The sequence below is a fragment of the Triturus cristatus genome, chromosome 2_1, assembly GCF_964204655.1.
Source record: "Triturus cristatus chromosome 2_1, aTriCri1.1, whole genome shotgun sequence".
NCBI classification, from domain to species: Eukaryota; Metazoa; Chordata; class Amphibia; order Caudata; family Salamandridae; genus Triturus; species Triturus cristatus.
This window is the reverse complement of record NC_140581.1, coordinates 990,857,657-990,880,931: the sequence shown is the minus strand read 5'-3', so window position 1 is coordinate 990,880,931 and position 23,275 is coordinate 990,857,657. Positions and strand designations below refer to the sequence as shown.

The window sequence follows — 23,275 nt, the reverse complement described above, 5'->3', positions numbered from 1 at the left end:
GTTGAAGGTCCAGGACCTCGGCAGTCCCACTCACCACCATAGCAAACAAGACCCCCTCCTCCATAGCCACGGTAGGAGGAGAGACCAAGTCATATATCAGGGGAAGTATCCGGTCGACTTGCATCCACTAAATCCTCACACCAAATGTCCTCTTTGGGGTCTATGGGCTGGTATTCTTAAGGTTCCAGTTGCTCCTCCAAATTTTCCCTGGGTCCTAGCCCATGGAAATAGGGCTCAGGCTCTGACCTCTGTGGCACTGCTCCAGTTGGTGTCTGAGTCGGCATCGGACAAGACCCTTCTACTCCATGTCGGGGATAACAATGGCGATGGTGGTGCAGGCGACACCGGGAGCATCGGCAGCAGAGTTGGTGTCGTGGAAGATCAAGGTAGCTCGACCGGTGCCGTACCAGAGAAGTCTGTGGATATAAGGGGCCTGACAGGTGCCATGGGTGCACCCGCAGGAAGAAGACCAGTAGGGGCCCCTCTTGAACCCACAGGGCCCGAAGGCGCTCCATTGGGAACGGATCGCCCAAATAGAAGATGCATTGCCTCATAAAATTCATGAAGCTGGCCGGGGTTGGCTCTGGCTCCTAAAAATTTGGAGAGGCTCCGAGACGGCCCAGGCATAGGCACAACCGTGAAGCCAGGCCTTGAGTTTCGACACTCTCTCGTCTCGTCGGATGACTTTAAGAAATGGGGCAAAGTCAAAGACCTCTTTGACTTCTTACTCTTCTTTTTCTTGTGGGAATTACCAAAATGGGACGAGTTTGACTGCGACGAAAATCAATGGCTCTACAACCAATCCTGGGACCTTCCTCTCGACCGGAATCGACACAGTCGTGACGTGACACGAGCGGAAAGGAGCTTGAGGGATCGCTTCCTCAAGGCCTTGGGTGCATGGTCCGATCCCCGGTGCTGGCGCCAGCTCATCCCAGCACCATGTGGCTCTGGGCAATAGCTCGCTTAATCTTCTCGATGTCCCCCAGCACTTCAAAACCCTTAAGGGGGTGATTAGTTCGCGCTTAAGGCACCAGAGACAGACAAGGTGTGGGTACATCACAGTGAATAACTAGATATATCAAGAATTGACTAGATATATCAAAAGGGGGTCTAAGGGAAATATATTTAAAGACCACAAGGTTTCTAGTCCCTTAGTTTCCAATATACTATAACAACAATGAGGAAACCTAGGGTCAAAGCAAAAGATAAAGCAAGTGGAGCACTTTCTCATTTATGATAAATCCCATCAGCCACCAAGGTAGCGCCCAACATAATTTGGGATTCGATAGCCACTGCTGAGCCCTCCAAAGAATCAGGGCTACAGACTGTATGTGCAACAGAGACCTCTCTATCAATCTAAGATGTGGGATCTGCCATAGTTCTTTATGATGTAGCTATCTTATATATTGGTGGTGGTGATGGAAGCAGTGCAAGTGAAAAAAGTGAAATTGTTAAAATCATCTACCGGGACAGATAGAGCGCTTTAATAGTTTCTGTCCGAGTGACAAGATTACAAACCAGTGTAGAAGCAGTTTTGAAAAAATAACTGCTCAAGTCCAACAAGGGAGGGTCTACATGTTTCAGCCTAGAGATTAAATGATAATCAGGCTTTTGTCAGGACGTTAAAGAACTTCTGCTACTGCTGTGTATTTTAGTGTAATTCAAAAATTAAACCACGCCAGTGAAATAAATTATACAAACTATTTTATGTTGGGATTATTCTAACACTCTCCGTAAATTTTTCATGAGTATTTGATCAAATTCCGTTTGAGTACAGGAGCTCTCCTCACCTCACCTGGCATCCGCTCAGAGAAATGAGGCCCCGCTCTGTCCGTTGGTACCCCGGTCTTGTGTAGAGCAGGATGGTTTCCATCCAAAAATTAAACCACACCAGTGAAATAAATTATACGACCTACTTTATGTTGGGATTATTCAAACACTCTCCGTAAATTTTTCAGGAGTATTCGCCCAAATCCCGTCTGAGTACGGGAGCTCTCCTCACCTCACCTGGCATCCGCTCAGAGAAATGAGGCCCCGCTCTGTCCGTCGGTACTCCGGGCTTGTGTAGAGCAGGTTCCCATCCTGCTCTACAAAAGACCGGGGTACCGACGGACAGAGCGGGGCCTCATTTCTTGGAGCGGATGCCAGGTGAGGTGAGGAGAGCTCCCGTACTCAGATGGAATTTGGGCGAATACTTTTGAAAAATTTACAGAGAGTGTTTGAATAATCCCAACATAAAGTAGGTCATATAATTTATTTCACTGGTGTGGTTTAATTTTTGGATTACACTAAAATACACAGCAGTAGCAGAAGTTCTTTAAGGTCCTGACGAAAGCCTGATTATCATTTAATCTCTAGGCTGAAACATGTAGACCCTCCCTTGTTGGACTTGAGCAGTTATTTTTTCAAAACTGCTTCTACACTGGTTTTTATCATAAATGAGAAAGTGCTCCACTTGCTTTATCTTTTGCTTTGACCCTAGGTTTCCTCGTTGTTGTTATAGTGGGTACATCACAGACATCTGTCGGTGACAGGCGCCACAGGGCTTGAATCCAGCCTTCCTTGTGGACTACCCTGCCACACCAGGAGACAAGTCTCAAAAAAGCTTTGACAAAAGTCGAAAAAAGACAGTCATAAAACGACTGAGGGTAGCTCTTTCCGAAACTACGCTGACTGGTGCAGAAAGAAAAGAACTCACATCAGCGTGCTGGGATGGAGCCAATATAGCCACCGCGCGCCTCACTTCTAGCACAAACAACACCACCTTCTGGCGCAAGGGTACTGCTCACAAAAAAATACTGGATTTAGTCTAACGCTTGGGGGTAATTTTAAGGTAAGGAATCTGCAATCAGAAGTCTCTATCAGATATGGTTTTCATGTTTGTTTAGAGTGGCCGTCAGTTTGTTTACTCTGTTAACCCCTTCGCTGCTGCGGACATTCCGCTGCAGCGCTGGGGGGGGGCAGGGGGGCAGCGCGGCGGGCCTGTGCTCATGACGGAGCCGCTCCGTCATGAGCCACAGTTGAGCTGTGCTCATGACGGAACGGTTCCGTCATGACTCCGCCCATTTGCGTTGTCCCCTCGCACAGGCGGGGAAACAGCGCCGCGCAGGCGGAGCGGCCGCCAACAGGATTGTCATGACGGAACCGTTCCGTCATGAGCACACGCCAACCGTGGCTCATGACGGAACGGTTCCGTCATGAGCAGGGAAGGGGTTAATTAGCGTGTCCAATTTGTTGTCAATGGACGTTTTTGCATATGCAACAGGAGAATTTGATGACTGGCCCTCTGTTTCCTGCACGATCTCTATGGATGTAGTGACCCTATTGGAAGACTGAGCTCTGCCAGCACATCACGATTCAAATAGGAGTTTAGACCCATTTTGGGTCTTGCTTGCCCATCTTGGCGAGATTAGGATGGCGCTCCTCTTGGTAATCTAAATGGAAGGTCCAATCTGCAATAACTCTTTCAATGTCCAGCTTTTCCCATCAGCCGTGCTCACTGGTGGCCTGTGGGCACCAGACTTTACTCACTTTTTCTATTTACTAGTATGTATTTTCGCTGTGTCCCACCCAATGTCATCTCCCCTCCTGAAATGCCTCCTGTAATATTGCCTCACAGCTCTGCTTTACAGCAATTATTTCTCACCAAGCTGTGAGGCGGAGCACGAGTTTTATAAGGGTAAAGAAAATAGTGAATCCACCATTTGCAGGCTCAGAGTGGCACTGGTTTCTGACAACATGCCACCATTATTGTGGAAAATTGAGCCTCGTAGTCGTCCACTAGAGGCTCACACCAGCATTGCAGCCACTCTTTTCTTGCTCACCTCACCAACACGTGGGGCTCCCATCTTGGGCCACACCGTAGCACACGCTATCTTGCCTCCTCTGGTGGTTTCTACTTTCCGGTCAGCTATTTTGGGGCGTCCGGGTGCATTGATAGTAGTTGCAATGGTCACTGCCAGTGTTATATTACCGAGTTAGGCACATGTAGCGAAGTAGCTTATTTCTTATATTGTCCTCACAAATAACATTTCCAGCGGTGACCTTTTGAACATATTTGCATACACAACCATGTTGAATTAGTTTCTCTGAAACTAAACTTGTTTTCACATCTAGTGTCGCACAACATTATCACAACACCCTGAACATCATGTACAAGGTCTCGTTTCGCACTGCGTACAAATGTCATCACTATCTTCATCCACGGGGCGACAGGGCTATCTATATATCCATAACATCACTTATCTATGTGTGCATCACAAGGCTGATTTCTATTATAAAAAATGAGCAGCCCAATAGATTAGCAGAGGAGGTACTTCAGCTGACACAGAGGGTCCTTGCATGGTGAGAAATCACCGCACAACGGTCTGCCATCTCATGAGGGGTGTCCAGTTCGTGACCAAGACGGTGTCCTTCACTGTATCCCATCAGGTAATGGGGTTGGATCGTCACTTGGGGGGATTTTTGGCTCTACACCTACACACACTCTAGGTACACTTAGAGTAGGGTTCGCATAGTAGAAGTACGCTCAATTAATACCTTGTTTACATGCCCCCATATATATACATTGTTTAGCACCATGGTAGAACTATATCTATATTTATGCTTCTGGTGCTTTTTATCCCGTTTATCTGCTTCTGTCTACTAATCATTGCAGCACACATATTTTATGCAAGAATAACGTTGGTTCAATAAATATTATTGAAAACTTCCCACTGTGTATTCTCTGTATATTTCTCTGAGACTAAATAAGCACGAGTAACTTAGCGAAAAGGTTCTGTACTGTTTCCACGATCCCTGAGGGGTCAGGGTTGTCATGTTCAGTGGTTGCTAGAAACTGTCTGCTCCCTGGTGGATAGGGGGCTTACTGTGAGCTGGTCTATAGGCCAACACATCCTACGGGGGTGTCCGGAATAAGCCTTGACACCAGGCCCTTAGTTTATGTTGTCCGCACAATGCACACGGCCTATGGATTGGTAGGAACTACACAACACCAGAGGACCCTGCATGTTCGTCTCTAGCTTCCTCTATATTATCGATATTTAGCCCAGCACAAGGAGCCTCACAGGTGTGTAGCCATCTTGGAGACGGGCACACTGTAGCCCCGTCTTCTCATATAAACCTAAATAAACTGTCACATTTTGCAGTAATAAGATGTGCGGCTGCCCCATGGTGTGGAGATTAGGTGACTCCCAAAAAGCTAAGTACTCTGATGGATCTTCAACAACAGCCAAATGAGCACACGGCAATCCCATATCCTGTGTTACTTCACTCAATAAAATGACCAGATGGGCAACTGCACCATCTAGTCCCTCTCTGCCTCATCGTTCATCTGCTCCTCAGCCTACTACTGTGTTCCACTGTGGTTCTTTTTCATTTTGTACTTCCTATTACTGATTTTTTAACACTAGGTATGGTAGCGGGACACTGTACAAAGTGTTATATAGACCAACTAAATATAGAGAATAGACAATGGTTAGTAGGAAGGAGTGTAACAGTTTGAAGGTTGACACAGAAACAGTATTACTCATGTATATATATTCATTGTCGCTATTCATGGGGTGCTGTGCATTTTAAGCACATTGCATGCAACAATCTGTATATCAATGAATTTTTTAATGAATGACATTTAAGTACCTACACTGTTAAGGTTTTTCCCCAAAAGAGGGTTTGAGGGAATGAATTTAAGTTGCAGTTTTGATCCCAGTAAATGCAAGCTAAGAGCAGCCAAAGACACCCCCTGCGCGCTCACTCTTAAGTGTGGTGTGGATCATACTAAAAGTTCAAAAAGAGCAAACTTCTTTGTGGCATTTGTTCTTTACATAGTATCCTGCCAAGTTATAACTTACGCATGTGTTTGTTTTGTAGCTTCACTTTTGGCTCTTCGATTTCTCCCGGAATTTAAAAAGAAAATCGTGTGGACCAAGGCCTATGGCTGGTAGCCAAACAACAAATGGACAATCGTCTGTCGCAACGAGAGCACCGGAGATGCTGCATATTTATTGAAGTAATCCGGTAACCTAAGTTTCGAAGTCATGTCAAGTCCTTATGTTACAATCACAGAAGTCTTGGAAGAAACCTTCATTGTTTAAAGAAGACTGGACAATAACTGTTGCAGAACAAAACGTCATATCATGGGCTTTCGGGAATCCCAGCTCGTAGCTCATAAACTTCTATATCTTCTAAAGCAGGCTGTGCGAGCCCGGATAATAAATGAGCAAAAATATTTATTTGTCTGTCATCTGGATTGTCTGACTGAAATATAAAATACAAATGATGTGGATGTTTGAATACTACAGAATCAGATGTGTTCTGGCCTAGCTTCTTAAAATACTTCTGCCTTTTTTTCCCCATTGAACAAAAAACAATCATAGTTTGGCTCTTTTTGAGAAGGTATGTTCTGATATCTCGTGATAAGGTACTTGGAGCTTGTTACACTTTAGTGTTTTTTGGTCTGATTTATTCTTTGCCGGAGTAGTGCCTGTCGGTATAGAAGACCTTAAGTCTGCCATCTCGATGTACTTTGTCCATCAAATTTCGAGATAACCGCCAGCCCAGCAATAGAAGGTATGTATCCCTTAGAAATAATAAGCTGTATGACCAAAAAGCTAATGTATGAATGGTTATTCCACAAGGGTGGATCTTGTTCGGGGTGGTCTTCTCACGTTACAAAGCACATTGTCCTTGAGTAACAACAGCTACTAGTCCAAATGTTATCAGCGTCCCTCTAGCAGATGGAGTGCTACAATGTAATGATATACCATACCTTTACCATAAGTTTCTCTTGAAGCTCGTGGTTTTTGAGAGCTTCAGAATGTGCGACCCAGTCGATAATTCGTTTCTGCAAAATAGTCCTAGAAAGAGTCAAATTAAAGGCTCTGGCAGGCCCGAGAAATATCACCATTGATTCTGAACTTTACTTTAAGAAGCAGAGGCCACGCAGTTGTTATATTACTGTAATTAGAGTGATGTGAAATAAACAGATGCAGCCATAACATGTAAGCATTCTATTACTTGTGTTGTTTTAGAGCAAGTCTCAATCAGTAAAGTGTTCTATCCTGGGATGCATTTAAGCAAATTAGATTGTTGACTGAGAAAGAACAGGTCAGGGGCCCTGAACATTAAGGCTAGCATTTCCATTTATTGGCTTTCTAGTAGCATTTCTGACGGATTAGGGTGCTTTTAAAAATTGGGTATAGTGCCCCAATCAGAGCTGCTTGGTGGCCTTTTGCCAACTCCCAGGGTGCTCATGGCCCTTTCTTCAAAAGGTTTAGTGGCTGTAAGGCTACCTACCATGTTAAGTAACCTTAGACATCAAGGTTGCCACCAAGCAGAAATTAAAGTGGTTTGATAGCTACTGCCAGCTCAAGGAAGGCTGGGCACCTCACCCGTGTTCTTAACTCTCACTATTCTGTCATATAGAGCTTTCACACACCTGCCATGTCCCATGTAGATGACTGTCAAGAGGCCCCTACGAAGTCCTGACCAGCCTAGAGAGCATCTTCTACACTGGGAGAGGTGGATAATGTTGGTGGGATCACTGACCAGGTCCAAGGGTGATGTGCTGTCTCATGCATTGGTTGCAATGCTAGGTGCCTAAGGTAACTCGTCTTGGCAGCTTGTCAACAGTTCTGAGCCGGAGCTCTGCATTTGCTCACTGTTGCCCAATGTATATCATAGCCAGACAATATTGAGGAAATGGCAGATCTGGCACAGACTTCACCAGCAGCGATATCTGCAAAGTTCTGAACATGTTGGAGATTTTGGAGTATAACTTACAGTAGTCGGTGGTGGAAACAATATTTCTATAAATCTCCCTGACAATAAAAGGCTGCCGGAGACATTTTAATAATTATCGGGAGGCATGTGGTATTACCGAGACAACCCCAGGTATTACTGCTGCTCGTAGTAATTATCGGATATGTTTATAATTCTGCCGAGCAGATAAAAAATGTTAGGTGACCTAATTAACAAACATTTTTTCCTCTACGGTGGATTACCGAAAAATGTAAACAGATACCTCTAATCAGTGTAAAATAGAAGTAAGTGAACAGTGAAATACCAAATGATATTAGCCATTGTGAACTCATTTCTTTAACTTTTCAATTTCATTTTTTAAGTAATCAAACTCTGTAGCAAAACACTTTATTTTTTATGTTAAAAATCACAACACATTTCTTACAGCGCATTTACTATAGCATTCCCCTTAACATTTCCCGTTTAAAAATACGATATTTACAGCATGTGCAACCATGAAAGGAAAAATATTAGTTTGCTTTCTCTTTCTTTTTGAAGTTTGAGTAACTTATGTGCGTTTTTCTTTCAGCGTACAGATCCGAGCACAGAAAGTACATTTCTAAATGGGAGAAAAAGAACAACAGTTAAATGATTGACCTGAACCCGGTATTTGTTTTCTTTGGGTTAATAACTTCTTAACAGATTTACAACATCTTAAAAGATTGCCTGGTACTGAAAGTAAGACAGTGTAAGGGACACACAAATAGAGATAAAAGGACTGTTGACGTGACAGATGGTAACTCAGCCCTCAGCACTCTGGAATCTCACCTGCAATTTCCTTTGCACCTATTTCAGGTGACTTCTGAAATGTGTGTAATTTTTCCATATGAATTTTGCATATCACGCTTAGAAAGAAGCAATAGTAGATATAACTGAGTTTCAATTCATGGTCCTTAAGAAACCTTCAGGATTTAATAATACCAGTGCTTCTTGCGAGCTTCGTCTGTCATGATCTCTCTGCCCAATGCGTATGGTTGCTGTTGCTTTGACAAACCACTGTGAGCACAAAACTTACACCGACTTACACTTCTAAGGATATTATGGAGTAGAATATAAGGAACCCATCTGAAAGATTGGAAAGAGCTACATGCCAGATGCAAGTTGACAAACAATGATTAGGCTGTTCAGCATCTGAGGAAGTGGCCTTTTTTTATTCACTGGGAGTTATTTATTGTCCCTTCTTTAACTAATAGCGAAGCCAGACACTGGAACAGATCTTAGGGTATGGGTTAGTAATGGACTTTCAGGCCAAGTGTCACCTTTGACTCAGTCTCTTGACAGCAGTTCATGCTCCAACAGGGGGGTGATGAGCGACTTATCCTCAGAGTCTTGCCTAGCACCAATCTTAGCAGGCACTGTCCCCAAAGACAAGTGGGGGTTCTATGGCCATCAACTAGGGGTCCTTTGGTAATTAGTTTGAGCAATCTGAGAATTGTGTTATTTAACTGCTTAAAATCTGAAACTTTAACTAAAACAATAAAATTAGAACCATCCCTCTGTTTAAAGTCTATCTGAAAGAAACACGTTAGTTAGATTTCTCACCTTAGAATATCCCCAGGCGTCAGACTGGATCCGGAAGATTTTTCGTCAGCAATACCCCTTGCGCGTCGCTAGGCGTCGTCTGCGGCTCCGCGTCCGTCGTCGGCGTCGTGCGCCGGAATGACGTCGTCGGAGTACTTAGACGCCGCCCTCGCGCGCTGACATCAGTTCTTCTTTTTTCCGCGCCAGTAAGCGCAGATCCGGGAGAGCTACCCCTTTTAGTCTTTTTTGACTAAATCTTTTTTGATCCTTTTTGATCCTGTCAATCGACGTCTGGTGCCGGTAGGATGCCTGGGTTCAAGGCTTGCGATGATTGCCATCGACTGATGTCGGTGACCGATCACCACCGCCGGTGCCTTTACTGTTTAGGCCCCGACCACGACGCGGAGTCGTGCTCCGACTGCCAGGCCCTGACTTCGAAGGCTAGGCGGGAGCGGTCCCGCAAGCTTCTCGAGCTTCGCCACTCGGCTCCGCGTCGTGTGCGATCCCGGTCCAGGAGGAGGTCCAAGGATCACTCGCGGAGCCGCAGCCGACGCCACCATCGATCGTCGGGCTCCAAGTCGTCGGGTAAGTCTAAACACTCTAAGAAGTCCAAGAGGCGACATCGCTCTTCGGACTCCCCTCGCCGGTCGCGCGACTCGGCCGAGGGTCCGGGTGGTTCCACCCCCGCGGCTCCGTCGGAGCCGCAGGCGCCGCGCAAGTCCCCATACCCACCGGTCCCTGGGACTGACGCGACGCCGGCGGAGGTCAGTGCCTTCCTCTCGGCCATGAGGAAACTGGCTCCGCCGTCGACGCCCGCTGGCGCACCTTCGGGCCCCGCGGACTCGACTGGGCGACCTTGCGGGCCGGCGGCTCCGGCCCCGGCGCCGTCGGAGACTCCGGTCCCGACGCCGCAGGTCCCCGCGGGGCCCATGCCTGGGCCCCCGTCGACGCCGGTTGACCTAGTCACTCCTCCACCGGCGCCGACGCCTGAACCACCGACGCCGACGCCACCGGTGCCCCCGACTCCGACGACGCCGGATGGCGTCGAACCCCAGTTTAGCCCTGTTCCGGACCCGACGCCGTTGCGGCGTCGACCGACGCCGCGTCCGGCGCCGATTGAGCCTCATCAGCTCTACTGTCCGGCTCCGATCCTTCCTCCTGCATATCAGGAATCGGATGACGGGGGCGACTGGGAGGGGTATGATGACCCTATGGCTGTTCAGTCGCAGCTTTCGCAGGACTGGGCAGAGGAACTGGGGGAGGCCAGTGGGCTGGACACCTCGCCGGACACTGGATTCACTTCTCCTCCGACTGTGGCTTCGGAGGAGGGTGCAGCATTTTCTGTGGTGCTGCACAAGGCGGCCGCGGCCCTTGGGCTTGAGCTGCCTGCCGTGGCTGTGAGGACTAACATCCTCACTGAGGTGCTTCAAACGGCCGCAAGCTCCACTGAGCCTCTGTTGCCGTTCAATGAGGCCCTCACTGACGTTCTCCAGGGCACCTGGTCCAAGCCCTCCACAGTCCCTCCTGTGGATAGGAACGTTGCCAGGCGCCACCGTCCTGCTCCGGGCGACCCCAGTTTCCTGTCCCAACACCCCACCCCCGAGAGTCTGGTTATCCAGGCCTCTACCTCTCAATCCTCCTTCCCGACCGCCCCGCCGGACCGGGATTCCAAGAGACTCGAGCAGTTTGGCAAGAAACTGTTCTCGTCCCTTAGTTTGGGCCTGCGGTCTTTGAACACCGCATGTCTCTTGGACCGTTATTCCCACTCCCTGTGGGATGCGGTGGAGGACGTGCTGCCCCTGTGTCCGGAGGAGGTCCAGACACGTCTTACCCAGGCTTTGGCCGATGGGAGGGATGCAGCACGACACGCCATACGATGTGGGCTTGACACGACGGACTCGCTAGGTAGGGCGATTTCCACCACGGTGGCGCTTCGACGTCACGCCTGGATGCGGTCCACGTAATTTTCCGGGGATGTCCAGAACACCCTCATGGACATGCCTTTTGATGGCACTCGCCTGTTTGGTGAGAAGGCGGACAGTGCGCTGAACCGCTTTAAGGACTCCCGGGCTACGGCCAAGTCCTTGGGCCTCTCGGCTCCGCGGGCGCACACCTCCGCTTTTCGCCCCTTTCGTGGCCAAGGAAGGGGTGCCTCCTCACGTCCGCCTAGCCACCAGCCGCAGAACCAACCTGCGCGCGGTCGCGGACGTGGTTTCCGCCGAGGCGGTTCCGGAGGCCGACGCGGTCAGCCCACATCCACCCCGGCAGCATCCGCCTCAAAGCCTTCCTAGTCCGTGCTTTCAGGCCCATTCCACGCCAGTGGGCGGCAGAGTTCGCCATCACCTGCTCCACTGGCTGTCCATCACATCGGACAGGTGGGTGCTGCAAATCGTCCGAAGGGGCTACTCCCTCCCCTTCGAGACGACCCCTCCAGCCATGCCACCACAGCACCACCGTATCTCGGGGGATCATTTGAGTCTTCTCCACGAGGAAGTTTCGTCCCTCTTGGCCAAGGAGGCCGTCGAGCGCGTTCCGAGCCCAGAAGTAGGTCGTGGTTGCTATTCCCACTACTTTCTGGTTCCCAAGAAGGGCAAAGGGGGCCTCCGCCCTATCTTGGACCTCCGGAACGTCAATGCCTTCCTCCGGAAGGAGAGGTTCAAGATGTTGACTTTGGCTCAGGTTCTGGCTGCCCTAGACCCTGGAGACTGGATGGTAGCGTTGGACTTGCAGGACGCATATTTCCACATTCCCGTCCTGCCGGCCCACCGGCGTTACCTGCGGTTCACGGTGGGCCAAGAGCACTTTCAGTTTACCGTGCTCCCCTTCGGCCTTACCAGTGCCCCTCGGGTGTTCACGAAAGTGATGGCGGTGGTCGCAGCTCATCTGCGCAGATCAGGGGTTCCAGTCTTCCCCTATCTCGACGACTGGTTGTTGAAGGCGGGCTCGCCCCAGGCAGTCGTCTCCCACCTCCAGACTACGGCGGATCTCCTGCATTTGCTGGGATTTTCCATCAACGTGCCGAAGTCACACTTGAGTCCCTCTCAGAAGCTCCTCTTCATCGGAGCGGTTCTCGATTCGGCGCAGTTCCGGGTCTATCCGCCGGAACAGCGGGTCCGGGATATACAGGCCCTGATTCCCATCTTTCGGCCTCTATCCTGGGTTTCGGTCAGGCTGGTGTTGCGGCTTCTGGGGCTGATGGCCTCCTGCATCCTACTAGAGCATCACGCCAGGCGGCGCATGCGGGCTCTGCAGTGGGACCTGAAGTTTCAGTGGGCCCAGCATCACGGCAACCTGTCCGACCACGTCTTGATCTCGGAGGGCACTGCACAGCAGTTGCAGTGGTGGCTCACGGACCGCGATTGGGTCACGGGCAGGAGCCTCTCCCTTCCCCAACCGGAGCATGTCGTAGTGACGGATGCGTCCCTCCTGGGATGGGGTGGCCATATGGGAGAGGCGGAGATCAGAGGCCTCTGGTCTCCGGCGGAGTCTCGTCTCCACATCAACCTTTTGGAGTTGAGAGCGATCCGGCTTGCACTGAAAGCCTTCCTTCCCTCTGTCAGGGGAAGTGTCGTGCAGGTGTTCACGGACAACACCACCGCCATGTGGTATTGCAACAAACAGGGCGGGGTGGGGTCGTGGACCCTTTGTCAGGAGGCTCTGCGCCTCTGGACATGGCTGGAACATCAGGGCGTCACCCTAGTGGTTCAACATCTGGCGGGCTCTCTGAACGCCAGAGCAGACGAACTCAGCCGCCGGTGCATGATGGATCACGAATGGCGTCTGAACTCCGAAGTGGCGCAAGGTCTCTTTCAGCAGTGGGGAGAGCCTTGGTTAGATCTATTCGCCACCGAAGAGAACGCGCAATGTCAGCAGTTCTGCGCGTTGGAATTTCCAAGGCGGCACTCGCTCGGCGACGCTTTTCGTCGCGAGTGGAGTTGCGGTCTGTTGTACGCCTTTCCGCCTATACCACTTCTGCCCAGAGTGCTGAAGAAGATCAGGCACGACCGGGCCCAAGTCATCTTGGTGGCTTCGGATTGGGCACGAAGGTACTGGTATCCCGAGCTACTCAGTATGCTGACCGATCCTCCGATACGTCTGCCCCTTCGGGAGGATCTTCTGTCGCAGCAGCAGGGGATGGTCCTCCACCCGAACCTGTCCAGCCTCCACCTCCATGCGTGGAGATTGAGCGGCGGCAGTTGATGCCATTTGACTTGCCTCCTGAAGTCTGTGATATCATTCTGGCAGCCAGGCGTCCCTCCACAAAGACGGTATACGCCTGCCGGTGGAACAAATTTGTGGCATGGTTGTGAGAAGTTGGCCTGATGTATGATGTCACTAGTTCTAGTGTACACCTTATATCAGTCCAAATACCCTTATGGTGATTGGTTGTAAAGTCAACCTTATAGACCAGCTATCCTAGTGGTAGCATGGACAAGAGCAGTCTTAGGCTAAACTCTGAATGGCATGTGAAGCCAGCTGTGATACCATATATAATCCCTTGAATACCAAATGAAAGGACACCACAACAGATATATATATAAAATAAAGTGTATTTATTCTAGTCAAACCCTCAGCACTCTTTATGAGATTAGAGGTAAGTACAACACAGTCTTATTCAAGCATACATTAAGTCACACAGGTAAGTAATACAGTTAGGCCCTAGGGGCCACGCAAACCATATACTAAGTAAGTGGTATAAGGACCACTGTCACGGAAATAGAATAGGCCCAGGCCTAGGGAATCGCTGGGGCTACACTACACTAGCGTTAGTTAGGAAGTGGGAGGCCCACGGGATTCGTGTGCAGAGTGGAAACACTCACGCGTAATGCGTAAAAGTCACTAGCAATAGTACAGTTTAGAAAACGATAGATTTAGGACACTTCCGGAGTAGCTAGGAAGTTGAGACTGGAAAACTAGACACTAGGATAGTCACTATCCTGATGAGCACCGGAATACCCAAGTTACCTAGCCCACAGGCTGCGGGTGCATAGGGGTGAAGATGCGTCGGTTTTCGTCGTCGACTCCTATGGATGCCTGAAGAAAGATGCTGACAGGCAGTCAGTGAAGAGTGTCCGGTGGATCCCAAGGCTGGGATCAAGAAGAGAGGAGACCTGCAAGCAGAAGGGACAGAGTCAAGGTCACTAGCCCGTGACCACGTGGAACCAGGAAGGAACCAGGCGATGTCGTGAAGATTGCAGGTGAAGGTGAAGCTTGTCGCTGCAGCCAGGAGGACCAGGAAGCGTCGAGGACGACCAGGACCAGGAGGCGAGCTGTCCCACGAAGGCTCTTGCTGTCGGCGGCGTCGAAGTTGGACTAGGACTCACCAAGCCTTGGCAAGCGGAACCCACGAAGAACGGAGGACTTGCTTCTGGTGCAGACCAGGAAGGTCTGGGGTGCTTCTTCTTTGCAGAGAAGCGGGAGCCAGTCTGGAGGAGCCAAACCAGCGCAGAAGATTTCAGGGTGCGTCGTCACAAAGGCCACTAGCCAGCGGGCAAGCAACCGGACAGACGCGGCAAGCAGGAAAATGCAGAAGGGCCCCACGCAGGACTCGTGGAGTGTGGGGGGCTGATCTTCGGTGCAGATGGTGCTTGGGGTTGGGGCTTCTCAATCCCCGGTGCACAACTTCGAGGGTGCCTCAGAAGCTGCGCTTTAAGTTACTAGCCACTTTACCCAGGTAGCCGGTCCCACGTCGCTCGTCACCTCCACGGATCTCAGCTTTGCTGTGGATGTGGATCAGGGTCGGAGAAGTCTGGAAGTCAAGGCTCTGGTCGGGCTCTGCAGTCGGTTCCTCGTAGAACGTGGGCAAAGCAAAGGGTAGTCTCTTGATGGTGCCTGTTTGCACAGGGTAGCCACTCCTTGGCCACAAGGGAGATTCTTCAGTCTTCTTCTTTCGTCGAATGTCGAAGGTCCAGAGTTTCTGTTCAAGTTGCAGGTTCAGGATAATCTAAAGTCTTGAGGCCCAACTCCCACTCTTATACTAATCTGGGGGGCTGGGATACCTGCTAGGTCACGCCTTATGGGTGGGACCTGGGACGGGGTGGTTACACCCACTTCCCTTTGTCCAGTTTCGCGCCAGAGCTGGGGCTGGAGTGCCCCAGCGCCGGTTTGAACTGGACTATGCAAGGAACACCTTGTGTGCCCCAGGCATGTCTCATTCCTTTCAGCCCACCCTGCCCCAATACACTAAAGTCTGTCTGGGGAGGTGCTAGCACCTCCCCAAGCAGGAAACCTATTGTCCAAGCCTCCCTTGCCAGGATCACTCCCAGCAGCAGGGGGTCAGACTCGTGTCTGTGGCAGCAGCATCCATTTTGTGATGCTGAGGCTTTGGTTAGAGTTAAACAGCAAAGTAGGATTTTAACATGTCTCTCCCTCTAGAAGGGAGGAATAATATCCTCATCACCAGAAATGGTATGGGGGTATTATTCCAAAGTGTTAGACACCTTACACGACATGTTTTGATAAAGCCAAACCATAGTTACCATAACCGTTTAAGATTATAAGGCACTTTAAGAGTATATGGTAGGCTATATCATAGAACAGCTATAAGGACATGGTTCCGAAAGCTGCAGACAGGCTCAGCTCATGCTAGAGCACCATCTCACATGTTACCAAGCACTCTGCCTCCAGGATTGTTAAGGCCTGCCATAGGAGTGACTGATAGGTACACATGTGTCTATATATAAGGGTAGATATAGGCATACTATATCTAAGCAAGGGGTGATTACACGACCTTGCCCCAGCTGAGTGATCAGCCAGTTGTGTCTGATTGGAAGGCCAGACCAGGGGTGGCATAATACATGCTGCAGCCCCTGGGAGGCCTAGGGTACACCTATGCCCTGGGTACCTAGGGTACACTGTACAGGGTCCAATAAGGCGATCCTTACCAATTGGGAATGTACCTAGGGTACATGGAGTCCATTTAAAGAGAGAGCAGACAGCCTGAGACCCTGAATGGTAGGATCTCAGGCCAACTAAGTCGAAAAACCAGCTAGACACTAGGCAAAAAGTTGGGGGTAACCATAGTCAGATATCCACCTTCCTACACAACCCCCCCCCCCCCCCAAACGAAAGGAGATAAGGCTGGCCTTGACAAGGTAAGTCTCTATTGCCTAAGTGGCCATATAAGGAAGAACCAGCACTGGCATGGTTACCCCCTGTCTCATGGTCCACTAAGCAATCCCTCATCCTAAAGATATCATAGGGTCTCCACCATAGGGAATCTCTACCTTTGGTGTGTCTTTGCAAAGTAAAAGGCTGGTGTTGAGATGGAGTACTGAAGTGAGTGTCCTCAAAGTGAGGCCTCAGCTTCCTCCAATCATCCTCCACCATGGATGCCTTTCTTTCTTTCACTGAGTTGCACTGTGCTCTCAGGGTCAGCCTCTGGCTACCTAAAGCTGGAGGCTGGGTCCCTTTTGTGGGCTTACTGGAGGGACAGGTCAGGTTTGGGGCCCTAAGGTCCCAGGTTTGCCTGTGCCCAACAGAATCCCTCTGGGGGAGGTCCCTAACTACCTGTAAAGGGGATCCCTCAGGAATGTTTTTACCCATCACCTGGCTAGGGCTACTAGCCAGGCAATCCTCATTCTTTTGATGGGGGGGTTCTTGTGGACAGGGGCCCTCTTGGGGTCCACTGGCCTCCCTGACCTCTGCAGCCCTGGGCTGACTGAGGCAGGGTAGAGAGAGGCAGGCTACCTGCACCAGACTGGGTCCCACCTTGGAAGGGGCCACTGACATCAGAGGCTCTGCCAGGCCAGGCCTGGCTACCTCTGGGGCAGTTCCTTCACAAGGGGTGAGGTCAGATCCCTGAGGAGGCTGACCTTTTCCTAATGTCTGGGGAGAGGGAGACTTTTCTTCCTCCCCACTACTCTCTGTTTGTGTGGAGTGATCCATAGTTTCAGGCTTCACTACACCTATGTCAGTCTGAGTATGGGCTGAGACCATTACAGCCTTGCCAACCTTTTCAGGGAGGCACTCAGTTTGGGTTTGAGCTGTGACTGTCACAGCTCTGCCAGTCTCTACAGGGAAGTCTGTCTTTGCCTGGGCTGTGGCTACCACTGCCCTTCCAACCTTTTCAGGGAGGAAATCTACTTGGACAGGGGTTGTGGCTGGCACAACCCCACTGCCCTTTTGTGAAAGGCCTACCATTTTAGAATGGGTGTCTTGTTCAACTTCAGCCCAAGCTGAGAGTTCTAAGTCATTCCCCAGTAAGCAGTCCACAGGCAAGGTTGGAGACACTGCCACCCTTTTAGGGCCAGTGACCCCTCCCCAGCTGAGACATACCTCCGCCATGGGATGACTGTTCTGTTTGCCATCAATGTTAGTTACCTGGTATGAGAAACCAGGCAAAAGCTGCTCAGAGGGAACTAGCCTATGGGCCACCATAGTGATGCTAGCTCCAGTGTCTCTGTAGGCCTCAGCTTTTCTACCATTGATGTAGGGCTCCTGTCTGTACCTACCCAAAGTGTTGGGACAGGCAGTGAAGTTGGCAAACCCCATGCCACCATCACAGACAAGAGTAGCTGCTGTAGGGGAATTGGCTAAGCCAGAGTCCCCCTGTGTTCCCCAAGAAAACCCAACCAAATTTTTGGGGGCACTCCCACCACCTGGGGGATTACTGCTGACAGTAATAGGTGGTGTGACAGGAGTAGTTGGAGGAACAGTTTTGTTTTTAGCCCTTGGGCAACTGCTGTCAGTTTTCCAATGCCCAGGAGTTTTACACTTATGGCAGTAAGGCTTTTTAACTGTGGTAGAGGAGGGAGCTTGGGACCCACCCTGTGTGGAGTTTTGGGGCCCTGAGGAAGATTTCTCTTTTGTTTTATCCCCACCCTTCTCTTGAGGCTTGGTGGTATCTTTCTTTTGGTCACCACCCTGATTTTTAGGCCTAATCCTGGTCCTGACCCATTTATCTGCCCTCTTTCCCAATTCTTGGGGAGAGGTCAAATCTGAGTCTACCAGGTGTTGATGGAGAAGCTGGTTCTGACAATTACTAAGGATCTGCTCCCTCATAATCAAGTTGTACAATCCTGTATAGTCCTGCACCTTGCTGCCAGTTAACCAACCTTCCAAAGCCTTAGTGGCACAATCCACAAAATCAGACCAATCCTGTGTCTGTGTCTTCTGGGTGTCTCTGAACAACAACCTATATTGCTCAGTGGTTAAGCCAAACCCATCTATCAGAGCACTCTTCAGGACTTTGTAATTGTTAGCATCCTCATCACTGACTGTGAGGAGCTTGTCTCTACCTTTGTCAGAAAAGGAGAGCCACAAGATAGCTGCCCACTGACTCTGGGGTACCTGCTGTACTTTGCAGGCCCTCTCCAAAGCAGTCATCCACTTGTGGATGTCATCCCCATTCTGATATGGGGGGACTATCTTGCTTAGGTTTCTATGGTCATAAGACCTATCCCTATCTCTAGGAATGTTGCTGCCACCAGTGGGTTCTGACCCACACAATTTTTGCTCTCTAGCCAGAGCAAGCTTCTCCTTGGCAAGGGCAAGTTCTTCCCTCTGAATCCTCAGATTAGCTTCCCTCATTCTGGCTTCATGTTCCTTTCTCTCAGGGGAAGTCAATCCCCTGTGAGAGGAAGCACTAGAGATGCTAGAGACATGGGAGTGGATGGATTCCCTTGAAGGGGATCTGTCCCTCCTGCTTCTCTGGTTAAGCCCACTTGGGGGTCTGTATGGAGGGACCCCATGCAAACTCCCATGTAAGCTTAGGTTAGCCTGGCTAAGTCTTCCTACTTGGCCCTGGTTGTCTACCTCTTCATCTGAAGTCCCATCTGACTCCTCTGTGGTGGGTAGACCCTTATCTACAGCTATGGCACCATACTTGGCAGCTCTTTCAGCATCATAGGCCTCCAGAAGCTCCACTAGCTGTCTAAGGGTAGGGTTGGAACCCTGTTTTAATCTCCTGGAGGTACACAGTTGTCTCATCTCCTGGAAAGTGAATGCATCATATCTAGAGGGAACCTGTCTAGGATTCTCCTCTCCTGAGGAAGCATCAGTGTGATCTCCATTCAGGGACATGATTCTAGTGAGGGTGTGGTGTGTGCACCTACCTACACTAGTTGTATCTACTAAACCTCTCTAGTAGTTGTAGTCAGGGTGTGTTACTCCCTTTAACCTACCACCACTAAGTCCAGTAGGACTTAAGTATTATAATCCATGTTATATGTACCTAGACAATATCAGTGTGATCTTTCAATTTAGTATCTCAAGATTACAATGGTATTACAACAGCAAGCTCAGATCCCAACCGCTGCTCACCAATGTGAGAAGTTGGCCTGATGTATGATGTCACTAGTTCTAGTGTACACCTTATATCAGTCCAAATACCCTTATGGTGATTGGTTGTAAAGTCAACCTTATAGACCAGCTATCCTAGTGGTAGCATGGACAAGAGCAGTCTTAGGCTAAACTCTGAATGGCATGTGAAGCCAGCTGTGATACCATATATAATCCCTTGAATACCAAATGAAAGGACACCACAACAGATATATATCAAAATAAAGTGTATTTATTCTAGACAACCCTCAGCACTCTTTATGAGATTAGAGGTAAGTACAACACAGTCTTATTCAAGCATACATTAAGTCACACAGGTAAGTAATACAGTTAGGCCCTAGGGGCCACGCAAACCATATACTAAGTAAGTGGTATAAGGACCACTGTCACGGAAATAGAATAGGCCCAGGCCTAGGGAATCGCTGGGGCTACACTACACTAGCGTTAGTTAGGAAGTGGGAGGCCCACGGGATTCGTGTGCAGAGTGGAAACACTCACGCGTAATGCGTAAAAGTCACTAGCAATAGTACAGTTTAGAAAACGATAGATTTAGGACACTTCCGGAGTAGCTAGGAAGTTGAGACTGGAAAACTAGACACTAGGATAGTCACTATCCTGATGAGCACCGGAGTACCCAAGTTACCTAGCCCACAGGCTGCGGGTGCATAGGGGTGAAGATGCGTCGGTTTTCGTCGTCGACTCCTATGGATGCCTGAAGAAAGATGCTGACAGGCAGTCAGTGAAGAGTGTCCGGTGGATCCCAAGGCTGGGATCAAGAAGAGAGGAGACCTGCAAGCAGAAGGGACAGAGTCAAGGTCACTAGCCCGTGACCACGTGGAACCAGGAAGGAACCAGGCGATGTCGTGAAGATTGCAGGTGAAGGTGAAGCTTGTCGCTGCAGCCAGGAGGACCAGGAAGCGTCGAGGACGACCAGGACCAGGAGGCTAGCTGTCCCACGAAGGCTCTTGCTGTCGGCGGCGTCGAAGTTGGACTAGGACTCACCAAGCCTTGGCAAGCGGAACCCACGAAGAACGGAGGACTTGCTTCTGGTGCAGACCAGGAAGGTCTGGGGTGCTTCTTCTTTGCAGAGAAGCGGGAGCCAGTCTGGAGGAGCCAAACCAGCGCAGAAGATTTCAGGGTGCATCGTCACAAAGGCCACTAGCCAGCGGGCAAGCAACCGGACAGACGCGGCAAGCAGGAAAATGCAGAAGGGCCCCACGCAGGACTCGTGGAGTGTGGGGGGCTGATCTTCGGTGCAGATGGTGCTTGGGGTTGGGGCTTCTCAATCCCCGGTGCACAACTTCGAGGGTGCCTCAGAAGCTGCGCTTTAAGTTACTAGCCACTTTTCCCAGGTAGCCGGTCCCACGTCGCTCGTCACCTCCACGGATCTCAGCTTTGCTGTGGATGTGGATCAGGGTCGGAGAAGTCTGGAAGTCAAGGCTCTGGTCGGGCTCTGCAGTCGGTTCCTCGTAGAACGTGGGCAAAGCAAAGGGTAGTCTCTTGATGGTGCCTGTTTGCACAGGGTAGCCACTCCTTGGCCACAAGGGAGATTCTTCAGTCTTCTTCTTTCGTCGAATGTCGAAGGTCCAGAGTTTCTGTTCAAGTTGCAGGTTCAGGATAATCTAAAGTCTTGAGGCCCAACTCCCACTCTTATACTAATCTGGGGGGCTGGGATACCTGCTAGGTCACGCCTTATGGGTGGGACCTGGGAGGGGGTGGTTACACCCACTTCCCTCTGTCCAGTTTCGCGCCAGAGCTGGGGCTGGAGTGCCCCAGCGCCGGTTTGAACTGGACTATGCAAGGAACACCTTGTGTGCCCCAGGCATGTCTCATTCCTTTCAGCCCGCCCTGCCCCAATACACTAAAGGCTGTCTGGGGAGGTGCTAGCACCTCCCCAAGCAGGAAACCTATTGTCCAAGCCTCCCTTGCCAGGATCACTCCCAGCAGCAGGGGGTCAGACTCGTGTCTGTGGCAGCAGCATCCATTTTGTGATGCTGAGGCTTTGGTTAGAGTTAAACAGCAAAGTAGGATTTTAACATGTCTCTCCCTCTAGAAGGGAGGAATAATATCCTCATCACCAGAAATGGTATGGGGGTATTATTCCAAAGTGTTAGACACCTTACACGACATGTTTTGATAAAGCCAAACCATAGTTACCATAACCGTTTAAGATTATAAGGCACTTTAAGAGTATATGGTAGGCTATATCATAGAACAGCTATAAGGACATGGTTCCGAAAGCTGCAGACAGGCTCAGCTCATGCTAGAGCACCATCTCACATGTTACCAAGCACTCTGCCTCCAGGATTGTTAAGGCCTGCCATAGGAGTGACTGATAGGTACACATGTGTCTATATATAAGGGTAGATATAGGCATACTATATCTAAGCAAGGGGTGATTACACGACCTTGCCCCAGCTGAGTGATCAGCCAGTTGTGTCTGATTGGAAGGCCAGACCAGGGGTGGCATAATACATGCTGCAGCCCCTGGGAGGCCTAGGGTACACCTATGCCCTAGGTACCTAGGGTACACTGTACAGGGTCCAATAAGGCGATCCTTACCAATTGGGAATGTACCTAGGGTACATGGAGTCCATTTTAAAGAGAGAGCAGACAGCCTGAGACCCTGAATGGCAGGATCTCAGGCCAACTAAGTCGAAAAACCAGCTAGACACTAGGCAAAAAGTTGGGGGTAACCATAGTCAGATATCCACCTTCCTACAATGGTGCACAGCAAAGGCTGTGGATCCCCTTTCCGCCCCTCTTTCTGAGGTTCTCCTCTTTCTTCTTTCTTTGGCCCGGCAGGGCTCTGCCCTGGGCACCCTGAAAGGTTATCTTGCTGCCATCTCTGCCTTCTTACGGCTTCCTGATCAGCCTTCTCTTTTCAAGTCCCCTGTTGTTACACGCTTTCTGAAAGGCATTACTCACACGTTCCCTCCTGTCCCTTTCGTAATGCCTCAGTGGGACTTGAATCTTGTTCTCACATTTCTAATGTGCGCTCCCTTTGAGCCTCTTCATAATTGTCCTCTTCGTCTGCTGACGCTTAAGACTGCTTTTCTGGTAGCCATCACCTCGGCTAGACGGGTGAGTGAGCTCCAGGCTTTATCTTCAAAGCCTCCTTTTCTCTCTGTTCATCCGGACAAGGTTGTCCTTCGGCCTTGTCCCTCCTTTCTTCCGAAAGTGGTGACTCCATTTCATCTTGGGCAGTCTGTCACCTTGCCCACCTTCTTTCCGCCTCCGCATCCTTCCAAAGAGGAAGAGAGGCTCCACCGTCTGGACCCAAAACGTGCGCTCTCCTTTTATTTGGACCGCACAAAGCAGTTCCGGGTGGACGACCAACTTTTCGTTGGATACGTGGGTGCTAAGAAGGGGAAAGCTGTGCACAAACGGACCATCTCTCGGTGGGTCGTTTTGTGCATCAAAATTTGCTATTCATTGGCAAAAAAGGACCCTCCTGTTGGGCTGCGCGCCCATTCCACTCGGGCCACAGCGGCTACTACTGCTTTGGGACGAGGAGTCCCTTTGCAGGACATCTGTCAGGCGGCAACGTGGGCTTCGCTACACACGTTTGCTAGACATTATTGCCTTGACAGCCAAGTCCGGAGGGATGGCTTCTTCGGCCGTTCTGTCCTCCAGGACTTTCTGGTGTGATCTTGGTTCGCAGACCCACCACCGG

General features: G+C 50.1%; 2 protein-coding genes across 3 annotated transcripts in view; one reads left to right on the top strand and one right to left on the bottom strand.

Annotated features, from left to right (window-relative positions):
• The window catches only part of FOCAD (focadhesin), a 1,730,079-nt gene extending 1,723,853 nt beyond the window's left edge, over positions 1-6,226 (top strand). For both annotated transcript variants that reach the window (XM_085634390.1, XM_085634400.1), the window contains exon 46: positions 5,869-6,226. In XM_085634390.1, coding sequence (XP_085490516.1) covers positions 5,869-5,942 — 74 coding nt within the window. In that variant the 3' untranslated portion in view covers positions 5,943-6,226. The remainder of the gene's footprint in view (positions 1-5,868) is intronic.
• Positions 6,227-8,131: 1,905 nt separating this feature from the next.
• The window catches only part of HACD4 (3-hydroxyacyl-CoA dehydratase 4), a 234,004-nt gene continuing 218,860 nt past the window's right edge, over positions 8,132-23,275 (bottom strand). The window contains exon 7 of the mRNA XM_085634413.1: positions 8,132-8,356. Within this exon, the coding sequence (XP_085490539.1) occupies positions 8,268-8,356 (89 nt within the window). The 3' untranslated portion in view covers positions 8,132-8,267. The remainder of the gene's footprint in view (positions 8,357-23,275) is intronic.